The sequence below is a fragment of the Plasmodium inui genome (genome assembly GCF_000524495.1).
Source record: "Plasmodium inui San Antonio 1 unplaced genomic scaffold supercont1.134, whole genome shotgun sequence".
NCBI classification, from domain to species: Eukaryota; Apicomplexa; class Aconoidasida; order Haemosporida; family Plasmodiidae; genus Plasmodium; species Plasmodium inui.
Window position 1 is genome coordinate 1 of NW_008481968.1, and position 13,870 is coordinate 13,870.

The 13,870-nt window shown below is 33.9% G+C and overlaps 3 protein-coding genes across 3 annotated transcripts; 1 reads left to right on the forward strand and 2 right to left on the reverse strand.

Annotated features, from left to right (window-relative positions):
* Positions 1-5,631: 5,631 nt before the first annotated feature.
* Positions 5,632-7,692, forward strand: C922_05683 (hypothetical protein; the record flags this gene model as incomplete). The annotated part of the gene is made up of 2 exons (XM_008821254.1): positions 5,632-5,826; positions 5,992-7,692. The coding sequence occupies 2 exons, from the start codon at positions 5,632-5,634 to the stop codon at positions 7,690-7,692; spliced, it is 1,896 nt and encodes a 631-aa protein (XP_008819476.1).
* Positions 7,693-9,114: 1,422 nt separating this feature from the next.
* Positions 9,115-9,318, reverse strand: C922_05684 (hypothetical protein; the record flags this gene model as incomplete). Its single annotated transcript, XM_008821255.1, has 1 exon — positions 9,115-9,318. The coding sequence occupies one exon, from the start codon at positions 9,316-9,318 to the stop codon at positions 9,115-9,117; it is 204 nt and encodes a 67-aa protein (XP_008819477.1).
* Positions 9,319-9,400: 82 nt separating this feature from the next.
* Positions 9,401-10,150, reverse strand: C922_05685 (hypothetical protein; the record flags this gene model as incomplete). Its single annotated transcript, XM_008821256.1, has 3 exons — positions 9,401-9,500; positions 9,610-9,732; positions 9,939-10,150. The coding sequence occupies 3 exons, from the start codon at positions 10,148-10,150 to the stop codon at positions 9,401-9,403; spliced, it is 435 nt and encodes a 144-aa protein (XP_008819478.1).
* Between the last annotated feature and the right edge of the window lie 3,720 nt (positions 10,151-13,870).

Sequence of the window (13,870 nt, forward strand, 5' to 3'; positions counted from 1 at the left end):
TAGCGACGTAGCTTTTTGATCCTTCGATGTCGGCTCTTCCTATCATTGGGACGCAGAAGTCTCAAAGTGTCGGATTGTTCACCCGCTAATAGGGAACGTGAGCTGGGTTTAGACCGTCGTGAGACAGGTTAGTTTTACCCTACTGATGAATATCATTATTTATTATATATGTAGTATTGTGACAGTAATCCAACTTGGTACGAGAGGATTAGTTGGTTCAGACAATTGGTACAGCAATTGGTTGACAAACCAGTGTTGCGAAGCTAAGTCTGTTGGATAATGGCTGAACGCCTCTTAAGCCAGAAACCATGCTGATTAAACAATACTATCTCGTTCTTTTTTGTTCCCCTTTTACTGCTGATGTAAAAGAGAAATTATATATGCTTCCTTTACGGATGCATCAATAATCCTATCACCTTTTTCGTGAGCTGCTGTTCGTGAGCTGTGAGCTGGTAATGCAAATTATTAGTTTACCGTTTCTGGACTATTTGAGCTGTGAGCTAGGTAAATAGTTCTTTAACAACAAAAAAGAATTGCACAAATTGTAGACGACTTTTTTGCCTCGGGGTGCTGTAAACATGAAAGTAAACTTTGTTTTACGATCTGTTGAGGCTCATCCTCAGTGGTAAAGTGTTTCTTCAAATAATTATAAAAGTAATAATTAGCAATTCTATTTAATTAATATTGCATTTGCAGCATTAATTATGTATGAATGCTTCTTATTATATATTTTAACAATTTTAAATTATCAAGTTTTTTAATAACGTAATATGTTTATTTGTGATTAGGCGATGAGGAAATCAAGTGTGATTATTGTTAGACACAAAAGATAGGTAGCCAGATGAGATCATTTTTGTTATGAGTTTCTTTTTATTATTAAGTTAAGGCAATCATAATATAAAACTTTTTTTCTTCGGGGCGATGAGTACTAATTAATTATATAATACTGTGAGGATTTTTTACTCCTGTTAATGACAATAATGTGTTATTATGGCTTTGTAAATATTAAATTTTGAAGTAAAGCTTTTTTAATGTATTTTTTTTATGAAATAATAATAATTTTGTTCCTGTTTCATTTACAAGAGAAAAAAAGGGGTTAGATATATACTTTCGTAGTACAATAATTATTATATATGTCTCAGCTTTATTGTGGTTTATAATTGGAATAAATTTTTTTTTAATTTGTTTCTATACAAATATTATATTAATTCTGTTCCTATTTTTTTTTTAAGTTTTTAGAAAAGATTATTATCATCTCCTTATTTTTATTTAACTTTTTTCTGATATTTTTTTTTGGGAAATTATATTCTTCAAAACTAAATTCTCTTCATGATTGAATTCTAATACAAAAAATTTATTAATTATTATTTAATTTTATTTGAAGTATTCATTTCGTAATGCGTGATCTTCTGTGACGTTTATTATTTATTTGTTAGTGGTGCCTTTGTCGGAAAAAAACGTTTAAAAAGTTCTAAACTAGTTTTAATAGGTTTATAGTCTATGAAATTATTTGTGTTAGATATTATATTATTAAACCTATTCTAAGTTCTGGTGATACGAATGGTTAGATCAAAAATTTATTTTTCACCATATAATGTCCATTATGCCTTCGCTATAAATTATGGACCGCATATTTTTAACCAAGAACAGGAACATTAACACCGAATCATACACTTCTTCTAATACTATATGTTTCATTCTTAATTTATTTACTTCTCCCTGTTAGTACGTTCATCTTGATTGCATTATGCATCGTATAATAATCTCAGAAGTGCAAATTTGATTGATAAACAAGCTTTGTGTATTATAATATTCTTACCTGTGGTATATACGACATAATGTATGAATGGACTGTCATGTTTTTCATGTTCATCTTGACCAAATTGTCATCTTTCCTATCAATGATTCATTCCAGAAAAATAAAAAAGCTCTGGATTTCAGTTGATTTACAAGGAATCCACAGGAGGATTAATATGGAGTCGTTCCTTCTTTAGGGAGTGGTAATAGAGAGTCCTCAATGGTGATGATACCATTTTCCCATAAGACAGATAAAATAAATCCAAAAGTGCTATCCAGAATTTCCCTTTAGTAATTCACTCTCCTACACTATACTTTTATATGAACATATCCCCGAGGAAAATATTATATGAATTTTTAATATAAGAAGGTTACTATAATTGTTATAGAACAGTCGTTTTTCCCTTTCTACGTTATAATTTAAATGCTCTGTTCGAATTTTTTAATACATTTGAACTATTGTTTACAATTTCCCCATGAGCGGGGGGAATGAATAAGCATTTTTTTATTATAATATTTCAATAATACCAAGGAGTGATGTCGTCGTAGAGAGTTCCATCTTTCAGTTCCATTACTACAAATAACAATGTTCTGTATATGAACATTTCTATGTCACGCTAAAATGTGTGGACAAAGGAACAACAGAAGCATCAGTAACGCGATTAACAATTTTTTGTCCTTTTAAAAAAAGGTTCATACTTATGTAAAAGGGCTCATTGTAAATATTGATTGCTCAGACAATGGTAAAAGCGTGCAGCCGTGCAAATCATTTTGATGTTTTTCTTGAAACATATAGAAAATAGGGTGAGAAACGCTTAAAAATTAATGTTGGAACCCCCCCCCCCCCATTAAGGGATCTTCTATGTTCAAATATAAACTATGCGTGAAAGTATATATACATTTTACGCATATGTCTACTGTAGAATAAGAATTCAAATTCATTAATTTCTACATGTACCGCAATCCTTAGCCATTTGAATAGCCATGTACATATTGTTTAAATTCCGGAACACATGTGGAACGAGTAGTCCATAGGAACTCTTGTTCTCGTAACTTAATTCTCCAGTGCACAAAAATAGAGGGGGGTATTATAACGAGCTCGCAACAAACATATCACGTGAACTAATGGATTCTACAACTTCTAAGATTGGTTATGCAGTGACATGTTATTTACCATGAGAATTTTTTTTTTTATTTATTGCTAACACTTCCAATATGAATAATGAAATAACATTAATATAGGAGAAAGCATGATAATAAAATGCTGCTCTCCACTAGGAAGGTTAATAATGACCAATGGCCTAAGAAAGATTGAGAAAGAATTCCTTAAAGGGTGACTAAAAATTAAGGTTCACCTGAAAAAACGAATTATTAATAAATCAGTAAAACTTAGGAGCATAAGATACACTTATCATTTTAACTATGTATAAATTAGGGAAGAAGCCTTCATCACACGTATATATACGAAGAATATGCGACTTATTGATTATTATTCTTGCTGAAATATATTCATTTCCATAATGCATAAGTGCCGTAACAGGGAGTACAAGTTGCCATATAAGAATCAAATTGTCTGCATTACCCAGAGATAGACTTCAGGAAGCAATTTACTTCTTTCACCTTGTAAAGGGATAAAGCAATATGTTTCTACACCTGCTTAAGTGGAGCTCTGTCCTTTATAAACTTTAGCATTTAGGAAGCAGTCTTTTCATTCTTGCTCCTGTTCATGTAGGTTGTGCACCGTCCTAACTCAGGAACTCTGATATAGTGTTCATTTTCCTAATTGCTTACGAAACATAAGTCCTCATAACTCCATATGTATATGTATAACTCTGCTTAAAATGTTTTACATGTAGGCCCAAATAGGAGTACATCATTTTTCGTAAGAATGGGGAGAAAATTCAGACATGGTCACAAGTAATAATTACAGAACTATGTGGTAATGAAGTATAGCTTTCTATATGTATAAAACGAATAAAGAAGTAGCGCTTAATTATAGAAGATATCATTGGAATGTATAGCTAATGATTTTTCTGTTGAAGCAACTTTTATAGGCTTCTTTTGCTTCTGTTACCAATTTCTTTTTTGCATCTGAGAATTTTAGGATTTTAATTCGCAACCTTCCCTCCTCTCTTATAAAGATTCCATAAGGACTATAGTGGTGTATATGTGCAAACCTGTGAAAACCTAATGATAAAAAGAGAGCTGCAGTTGCCACTGAATTATCGTCTAACTTTGTATTCATATGTAGGGGGGCCCCCTTTTTCTCGGATTTTATTTCATTTTATTCCATCTTCTTAAATGTTTCCATAATCCTCATGATTTGAATAATTAATAAAATTTTCCCTTAATTTGTGCCAGTCATCTAAAGAAGTTTCCTAGGTGGGAGAAGAATTTCTCAAAGTTCTTCCGTTCTTACATGTTGGAACAACTTTTACAAAACATTTAACAGTTCAATTACTATTCCTCATTTGAATGAAATAAACTGAACCAGAAATCCAAGAAATCGTAATTATTTTACTTATTCTAAAGGATGAATACAAGAAATGGCAACTTTTCACTATTACTTTCTTCTACAGGAATGAGATTAACTCTATTTGTTTTTTGTTTTTTTTTCGAATCGTAAAATTGTCTATGAAAAGGATTCTGCTTATAATGGACGGCCATAAACAATTTGGTGCATGAAGAATATAATGAAAGGTCCAGAATAGAGAACGTGTTATAAAATTTGACCATGTGAGGGTACTATATTTTCTGTCGCCTACAAAAGAAAAAGGTTTTATTTATATGGTTACGAAGGAGGGTGATGAAGAAAAGGAATACTATTTAAAACAGCACATTTAGAGATCGAAAAAAAATCCTATTTTGCTATGATTATAATAATATATGGCTTAGAATGTCCCACTTAATATAATTCTTAACCCTTATGAATTTTTAATAATGTTAAGATAGCATAATCGCGCTCTCCTATTAACATCGCAGGTGGTTCTTGCCTAACGCTGCTCAATAGGTTTTTCTCAATAGTTGAATGAACTCCATTATTTATAAAAATTGCGCAGAAGAAGGAAATTTTAGCGGCCACTTTTCTTATTAAAGTATCTTTGCCCTATTTTTGGCTTCGCGAGAAGAAAGAGGAAGTAACGTTTTTCCGATTCTTTTTTTTTTTCTTTTCCAAGACGGATTTCATTAATAACAAAATTATTAATATTATTAGAGCAGTGCACTTTCGCTATTAAGAAGAGTAGACTCCTATGAATGTGCTTTTACTCTTTTAAAATTAAATAAATTATATATAAGAGTGCATAATATGTTATTTATTTATTAATAATGTGGCACCATCGAAATAAAAATTTTTTGCTTATTTTTCTGGGCATAAAATTAATCTACAGCTGAACTGTACTACCGAAATAGAAGCAAGAAAGGAGCCCTTACTGTTTTGAATTATTGGAAGAGAAAGAAAAATGCAAAAAAAAGTAAAGAATTTTTATCAAATATGCATTTATATTTTTAGGAGCTACTTCTGTAAGAATTCAATATTCTTATTAGAAAATATTCTTCTAAGTAGATCTTTTTATTTATTTAAAATATATATTATATATATATTGTACCTTTCTCAAAGGATTAGATATAAAAACTTGTATGGATGAATTGCAAAGCAAGAGAAAATATTTTCAATTTAGTATCAATTTTTGAATGTATATTCATAAGTGCAGATTTATATAGAATACTGTTATCGTTCATTCATATGATATAATATGAAGAATTCTTTTCTCAATCATTGTATCATTCAATAAGATATAAATTTGTCCTTTATACATGTGATATCCAAGGAGAATGATATTTCGTAGTGTTAAGGCATTTGTTGCATCCAAGGAATTCGTATGTAGGAAGAACGGTAATAGTAACCGTGATTCCAAAAATATATTGGAATGTAAGAAAGAGAACTATAACAGAAGTAACTATGGGAAATTCATGTTCTCAAATTTTGGTACACTGTTTCTCGTGGGTTGCGTATATATGTTTCTACAAGTAAGATTACATGCTCAAACTTTGCACTTGCGTCAAATGTCTCCTTTCTCATCGCCTTACCTACATAGGCCCACTATGTACTCAAGTTTGTAAACACAATTGATGCTTTATAACTCTTCTATGACGATACCTTGATGGAAATAACATATCTCTTATTCCTTACAGAGTGGAAAAATATATGAAGATACTATAGTCTCAGAACGACATTGGAGTAATGGTAATGGAAGACAATTGGCAGAAGCAAATCCTACAAGCGGACAGGGAGGAAACGATGGATATATGGGCAAAGATTTTGATCCGTACGATATGACAAATTTGGAACAACAAAATTATGGTACTGGGAACACAAATGATCTGACCGACTTGTTTCAGGGAGGAGGCGATTCTGCATATATGTGGGGTGCGAACGGAAACGGAGCCACAGGTTATGGTGAAGAAAACTGGGATTCATATTATAAAAGTGCTTATGGGAATTTCCCTCCATCGGCTGACAATGGCCCAGCATCCCATAGGGCAGATGCTTCACATAACAGAATGTCAAGATATGGTGATAGCAGTATGAAGAATGGTATGATGGGAAGTATAACATCGTCCTTGGGTAATATTCCGAATGAAAGTGTTCTCGGTAGCCGCGCCTCTATGCAAAGTAATGAAGCTGATGGTGCTGCAGGTGCCGATGGTGGTGCTAGCTCCGATGGTGCAGATGGTGATGCTGGTGGTAGTTTGCCTGGAAGTTCTAACATGAATGAAGGTGTTTTAGGATCCAAAGCAGCTGCAGGAGGTAGCCAAGGTGAACAAATAACAGATGATAAGTATCCTGTTTTTGATAGTTTATATGAGGAGTACTTAGGAGCTACAAAAGGAGCAGCTACATTAAGAGGTGTCCATGCAAAAACAGGTGGTGGACTGGGAGGTCGATGGGGGGCTACGGTTGGTGGCACATCAGGTAATGATTCAGATGATGAATTAAGCCCTGAGGCACGCGCTGTATTAGGTCGAGCATTTGGGAAAGGATCAGGTGCAGATATCGGCGCTAGAAGTAGAAACAACTTCAAGGAGTCCTCTGATCCATATGGACAGTTTGAGTCTGGAGCTGCATCAGATTCCATGTGGTCTGGATTCCAAAATCAATATGATTCCTTTACTGAACCTACCATGAGTACGTCAGTTAGTACGAACGATATATCTCCAAGGACTATGTGGGCACACTATAGGCAGCAGCTAGAGAATTACTCAGATGCTAAGGACGAATTGGAAGAAAGTAGACAAGAAAAGCAATTTTCTGAAAGATCAAGTAGCAGTCATCACCGCACAAGATCGTCATCTGGAAGAACGTCAAGTCGTTCTAAACCTAAATCATCATTAGATAATAGAATAGTTAAATCTAGCGCAAAGAAAGGAACATCGAGAGATGAATATGAAAAACGTCGTAAAGATTCCAAAATGCTGCAACGGGCCTCCTCAAAACATATCATGGAAATGATTGACAAGTTAGGTAGTACAGTGAATATGAGAGACATGTTCTATATATTTAACTGTTTGATTAACCACGAAAGAACAAAATACGTTGATATGCAGGAAGGTACCATGTTGTTCTGGGATAAGACGGCAAAATCCTATGGTATACCTGGTTGCTACAAAAATAGACAGTGGATGAAAGCTTTTGATGGTATGACGAAGGAGTTATTCTATACGGAAAAGAAATTATTCGATAGACTATACTATTTACTTCAAACTGGATCATGCTCACGCAGATCCTATATTCAATTTCTTAAGGAAGTTAAGTATACATGCAGTAGAGTGCGGAAAGAAATGGATTCTGAGTGGAAGCAATATTTATGCTCGAAAGTGGCAGGAGCCTGGTAAGAGTACAGATTTCAGATGTTATAAGTCACTTATGAATGGGTTTGTTCTGATTTATGAATAAACAGACATATATAAATGTGCATAGATATAATTTTTTAAGGGAATCTGACTTGATAATATTTTAGAAAATTCTGTTTAGAGTTGAGACGTACGTATAATTATGTATGCACCTTATTGCAATAATATTAGTATCCGTAATATTGGAACCGTATTACTGAACTGCTTAGGACTTGGGAGAATAAGAAACTTCTCACCGAAGACCATTGAGCTCACATGTGTAAGTTGTAAGCGGTATTGTCGATTGTTCATGTTTGGAAGACGGAAAGAAAAAAAAGAAGAAAAAAAGAAAGATATATGATTTTCCTTTCTATTTCAAATTGAACATACCTCTAGAACACGTTGAATAAAAATAATTTTATCATCCGTGCCATTCTCTCTTTTTAAATTATCTATGAAAATGTGGATAAAAAGGTATACTATACTTAGACATACACCTATATTCTTTCCAGTTATTGGCCTACATTTTCCTATGAACCATGCGTATCAGATCTTTCATTTGTTTTAGTTATGATGAATGCAATATATATATATACATGAAAAATAAATGTGTTCGTTTTCACCTAAGAAGATTCATAAAGAGACAAGACATTTGCTAATAACCATATAATGTATTGAAGATATGTAGGGATTTTCTAAATTTCCAATTAATTTAATAACAAACATTAAAAATTGTCTAGAAAATTCTTGTGATGGTAACAATCAGGTAGGCGTAGTATTGACGTTTACAACAGAACAGCCTAATGTACATACGCCCGTTCTGCTACCTCGGTTCAGGAAATGTTTCATGTGTTCCTTTGCTCTTGTGCGTTATAATAAGTGTTTTTCTACAACACCCTGTGTGACATCCACTCATTCATAAGAGTGTAACAAGAAAGGAAGTGCATATGTGGCACCACACAGAACTGTAAATTCTTCCGAAGTTTTCTGCTTCCTCCGTGAAATGTGAATTGGAGAGCATAAAAAAAATGACCCCAGCAGTAGAAGCGTTACTACCACGCCATTACTACGTCCCAGCCGCAATTTGAGATGGACCCCTTCCCTCTGAATATTTCTTATTGTTACGTGAAGATTACACTGTCTCTACAGAAATCCTCCAAGTACATCCTAAAAAAATAAATGTGTCAGTCACAAGATTATCTTTATAATCCATAAAGGAAATAGCTCAGAATGAGCATAAAGAAAAAAACACTACTCAATAAGATGATCAACACTAGTCAACAAAGGAAAGAAATAAAGAAACAAACGCGTTCCACAGGATGTTACTCTCGGGGTGGACACACACTCGCGTTATTTTGCATACCCTTGTATCACTAGCACATGGATACATATTTGCTCAAAGAGAGAACAGGAGCATTTCTTTCCTCAGAGGGAGACACCTCCTATGCTAATCATCGTATGCGCGTTGTTCATCCCAGAAATGTCACTTCTCTGAGACCGCCTGCTCTCTTTGGACGCGATGCACACTTCCGTGGATGAATCTATAATCCTATGTACGAGCTTTTCCAAACTTTTCTGATTCTTGGACAACAGAAGGATTGTACGCTCCATATACTCCAGTATGTGCATTTTCTTCTTGATTATATTCAGTCCGTTGCAGGGTAGTAGCAATGAGCCATATAGGAAAAGATGTATCTCTTGGAATGAATAATTAGTAGTGAAGATAACCTTTAGGTTCGTCTTTCATGTCATTGTCTAAGCTGTTGATTGATTTTAAGAATTCATAGCCAAATATACACATGATTTCCTCCCTAGTTGGAATTTTATCGTATTCAACAAAATATTTAAAATACAAATATATTCTATAACGATACTTGATAATCAATCACACTGTCTGTAACCTTTGAGTCAACAACTCACACTAGGCGGAAACAATGCGACAGCGATAAAACAGAACTTCTGGATGGTAGGATCTGAAAAGTTATCATCCGAGAGAATGACACGCACACATTCCTGTTCAGTTCAGTATTTTCTATTGGGGACCTGCGCAATATTTGTAGAATCCTTAGAACTTTACTTCTCCCCGATAGATAAACACACGATCAAAGTGGCAACGGTCGTCCTCCCACATATTTTGTCATCTCGCAATAGCAAAGTGCGACCCCCCCTCATCATCAACAAAGTAGCCACACAACTTATCCTGAATGTTTTTACTATACCGCAAAAGAACCTAGGCAAAATCGTCGAACTCCTTTACATTATTAATGAGTCCTTCGAACGAATCTAATGTCCCATGTGCCGGTATAATTAATGCCAAAAAGCGATGCCCACGTTGATTAAAATATTCTACAAAGCTATCTTCATAGTCGCCGTAATTATCTTCATCCTTTACTATAACAATATCGTCGCTCACTACCTCTAAATGGTGTTTCAAGGAGTTTAGTCTGTCATGAGATTTCATTCGTTCAATTAATATTATTACGCCTATGACACTCTTTACTAACCATCCCTAGGTTCCTAATGGTACTCGACCACTATTGGAAAATGAATCATGCTTTGGTTCCCCATCAATCGCGATTCCCCTGAGGCATATTTCTTCCTCGCGCAACTCCCCCTCCAACATTACAAGAAGGAAGAAAAACGAGGCTAGATCTACGTAATATTAAAAATGAAGGAACACCATAGGGACCAACGAGTAATACTTACTGCCTTGCGCGAAGTCGATGTAGGCCAACAGCACTTAAATGCACTCCTCTGCAGAGCTATATGAGGAGGAGAACTACAGAAGTAACCAAGTCACCTGTGTGTAGAAGAAAAAATAAAATTTTCAGGACAAACTAGCAAATTAAAGAAGAAGAAGAAAAAAAAAAAAGGTAATTCAGTACATCATAAAATGGAAAGAATAAAACATTAATCAACAGGAATAGACAGGAAATGGAACAGATGCGAATTAACACAATATTAAGAGGGCTGCTCCAAAGAGTTTATACAGATATATTTAATTCAATAGTGATAGTTAGGGACAGGTATCCTTTACTCTGGGATAAGAGGAACAACTGGATTTAGGTCGCTACAGAAATGGATTTTTCACCATCCCCCAATTGGTGTCCTTCAATGAGACATAACAATTGACTACCTCTCCAATTATCTGACCCCTCTAAAAATTCCTCCAAGCTACTCTCTGTACGGGAATAACTGCAAAGATGGCTTCTCTGAATGTGAATCTTTTATTTCGTTATCTTTCATCTTTCTTTAGATTGACGAATATAGATGAATATAGCCACATAATAGGATGGGGACGTGACGTATCACATACCTTACTGTTTCTCCCCGATGGCAGAAAGCCATTGTCAGCGCTACTTCTACATTATTATTTTCTTCGCAAATTAAAGAAATTGTTTCTCCAACAGGTATTTAAACATGAAAAATGGAAAATTCTGATATTTACCAGAGAATGGACCTTCAGATGCGGTTTTACAAAGATAATCTTCGGACTATCTACCCTATTACCAAGAAGGTTAAGCGTTAGTTATGGAAATCTAATACAGATAGTATTAATCTGACCTCGGGCGGTGTCAGATAGAGAACGAATTTTCTCACGAGTGACATGTACTGATTAGAGAATCTCTCATAAATAGTTCACATAGAAGAAAGGAATTCTTCATTTTATCCATACGGTATCATGAAGCTACTGCAAAGTGACAATTTATCCATCCACTAACGCTCAATTTAAATCGTGGATATATCGCTATGTTATATATAACCGGCTGCTTCCTCTTAGAGGTGAGTGAAGTTAATATTCTGGCATTGCACTATCATAATGATTGACATTACGATGAATCGAAAAAAGTAAAGAACACGTACGAATTCTAGGGGATGCGTCTTATTTTATGCCGTCTACTTTTTCTAAGGACCTTGCAAATATTTCTTATGTTCCCACTCGTGCACAATTGTTATTTTCTGCGAAATTAAGTTTTATTTCATTCATGTCACGATACATGTTCATGCCTATTTACCTTCATTTTCACTTACCATCGTTGTAGTTATCCTTTGCTTTCAGGGCAAATTATAGAATAAGATACGACAATGGTTCCTTGTTGATGTGAACTGTGCTGACGGATATATAAAGGTTGACAATTGAACGCTCAACCATGAAATGAAACCCTAAACCGTTCTATAATATGGCTACTCGTAATAATTGCGAAAGCACTTCAATAGGAAATAATTGAAATATGCTGACTCGGATATCCTTAGTGCCTCATTCCTCTTTTCTTAGTTTTTTCCACCATTACTAATACTATTTCCACCATATCTTTATGACAGGACTTGTTTATAATTAATCGCGTCTTTCTTCATATGTCTCTTCACATTTCATACGTTTAACATACATATAGAAACCTTGGTAATGCATTATGAAAGGTACAATTCCCTATGGTCCTCCTCTCAGGACAATACGCCTAGGATATGAATTACGCAATACAAAAGCCGCGCAGGAACCATAATCGCCATAAAAAAAAAGTGCTCTCTCAATAATAAACATTATATGAAAATTTTATTCTATACGCATATGCAAGGATATGTATGCATATAATTATGAAAATCGGTATGTCATCTACATTGCTAAGTTGTGTATCGCATGATAAACTAGGCCTGCGGCTACAGGATGAATGTCACAATGTTTAGTCAGGTCCCTCACAAAACAAAATGTAGAAAAAAAAGCTATTTCAAGGGACATTTACAATGAATCACATAATTCATAATTTAGATAATACGCAGCTATACATTGGAATTTTGAGAAATATCTTTAAGGATATTCTTTGTTGTCGTCAATAATTAACTTTTTCTTCCAATTCATATATAATAATGGGAGCCCGGTAGAGGAGATTCACAGCACATCACCCTCAAACCTATATCCCTTTATGTACCATATATTACAGAGTGGAAACGATCATATAAATGTTTTTATCAAGTTCCACTATTATGAATGAAAGAACAATTCTACCAGTCACGACGGATAGAGAATTTTATTCAATTTTTACGTAATATTATCTCGTTATAGCAAAATTTTCGCAGTTGATAATATATTCACGCAGCAATACAGTAATTATAAATGACACTACTTCACTTAAGTATTTCTTAAGTTCCCTAGGCTACGATGAAATTACGAACATAATGTTAAGCATTAGAAAACCCTATATGGATTTATAAATAGTCATCATACTAAACACATCAGGGAACATATTGAGCAGTGTATATTTAACATGTGCCTTAGTGAATTACATCATATAATGACATAGAAGCTGCGTAGATAAATACATAAATTTTGTGGGAAAATGTATCACATCGTGTACACGATACAAATAATGCGCCGACGATCAATAATATACACTTAATTCCTAATACGCCACTATGGTAGAATTTACGTCAACTATATTTAACAAAATATATAATTTCAATGGAAAAGAAAAACTTAGGTTTATTTAAAAATATAATTCTTAATTTAGTGCCTACTGGGTAAGGAAGAAATGCACTAGCCCGCACAATATAATGTATAAGGAACGAATAATTTCTAATGAGAATCGCTGTAAAAAGAATTTTTTCCGCAATTTATTCTATTTATATGAAAAAACTATATGGAATCGATTCCAACCACTATTTTCCGATGGAAATATGACTGTTTTTCTTGCGACATAACTAGAATTACACTGAGTTTAAATATTCCGTTCATATTATGCACACAAAGCAGCAGATTTCAGAGTACACCCTGCTATTTGTTGAAATTACACACGCAAAGGAATGAAATATATAATTCTTTAAATTGTTATCATAACAATTAATAATTATTCAGCTCACGAATGTGCGCCTCGTAATTCATTTTATTTTTTGCTGAAATAACCATATTTATGAGAGACAGAAAAAATAATAGACTTTGAACTACATAGAATAAAGTAATCAGTCTATTCTCATCATTCATAAGAATTATTTACAGAGCCTTTTATGAAAGCATTACACCCAATTAAAATGCACAGAATGTGTGAACTCAACGCACAGTGTGCATTAAGAGGTTTCACTTTGAATGCGTCATGTTGTATATATAAACTTCTCTTTATAAGTGAAATATAATGAAGACAGAAGTATATTGTACGTATAAATCATTTTATGAGTGACAACAATCCTAAGA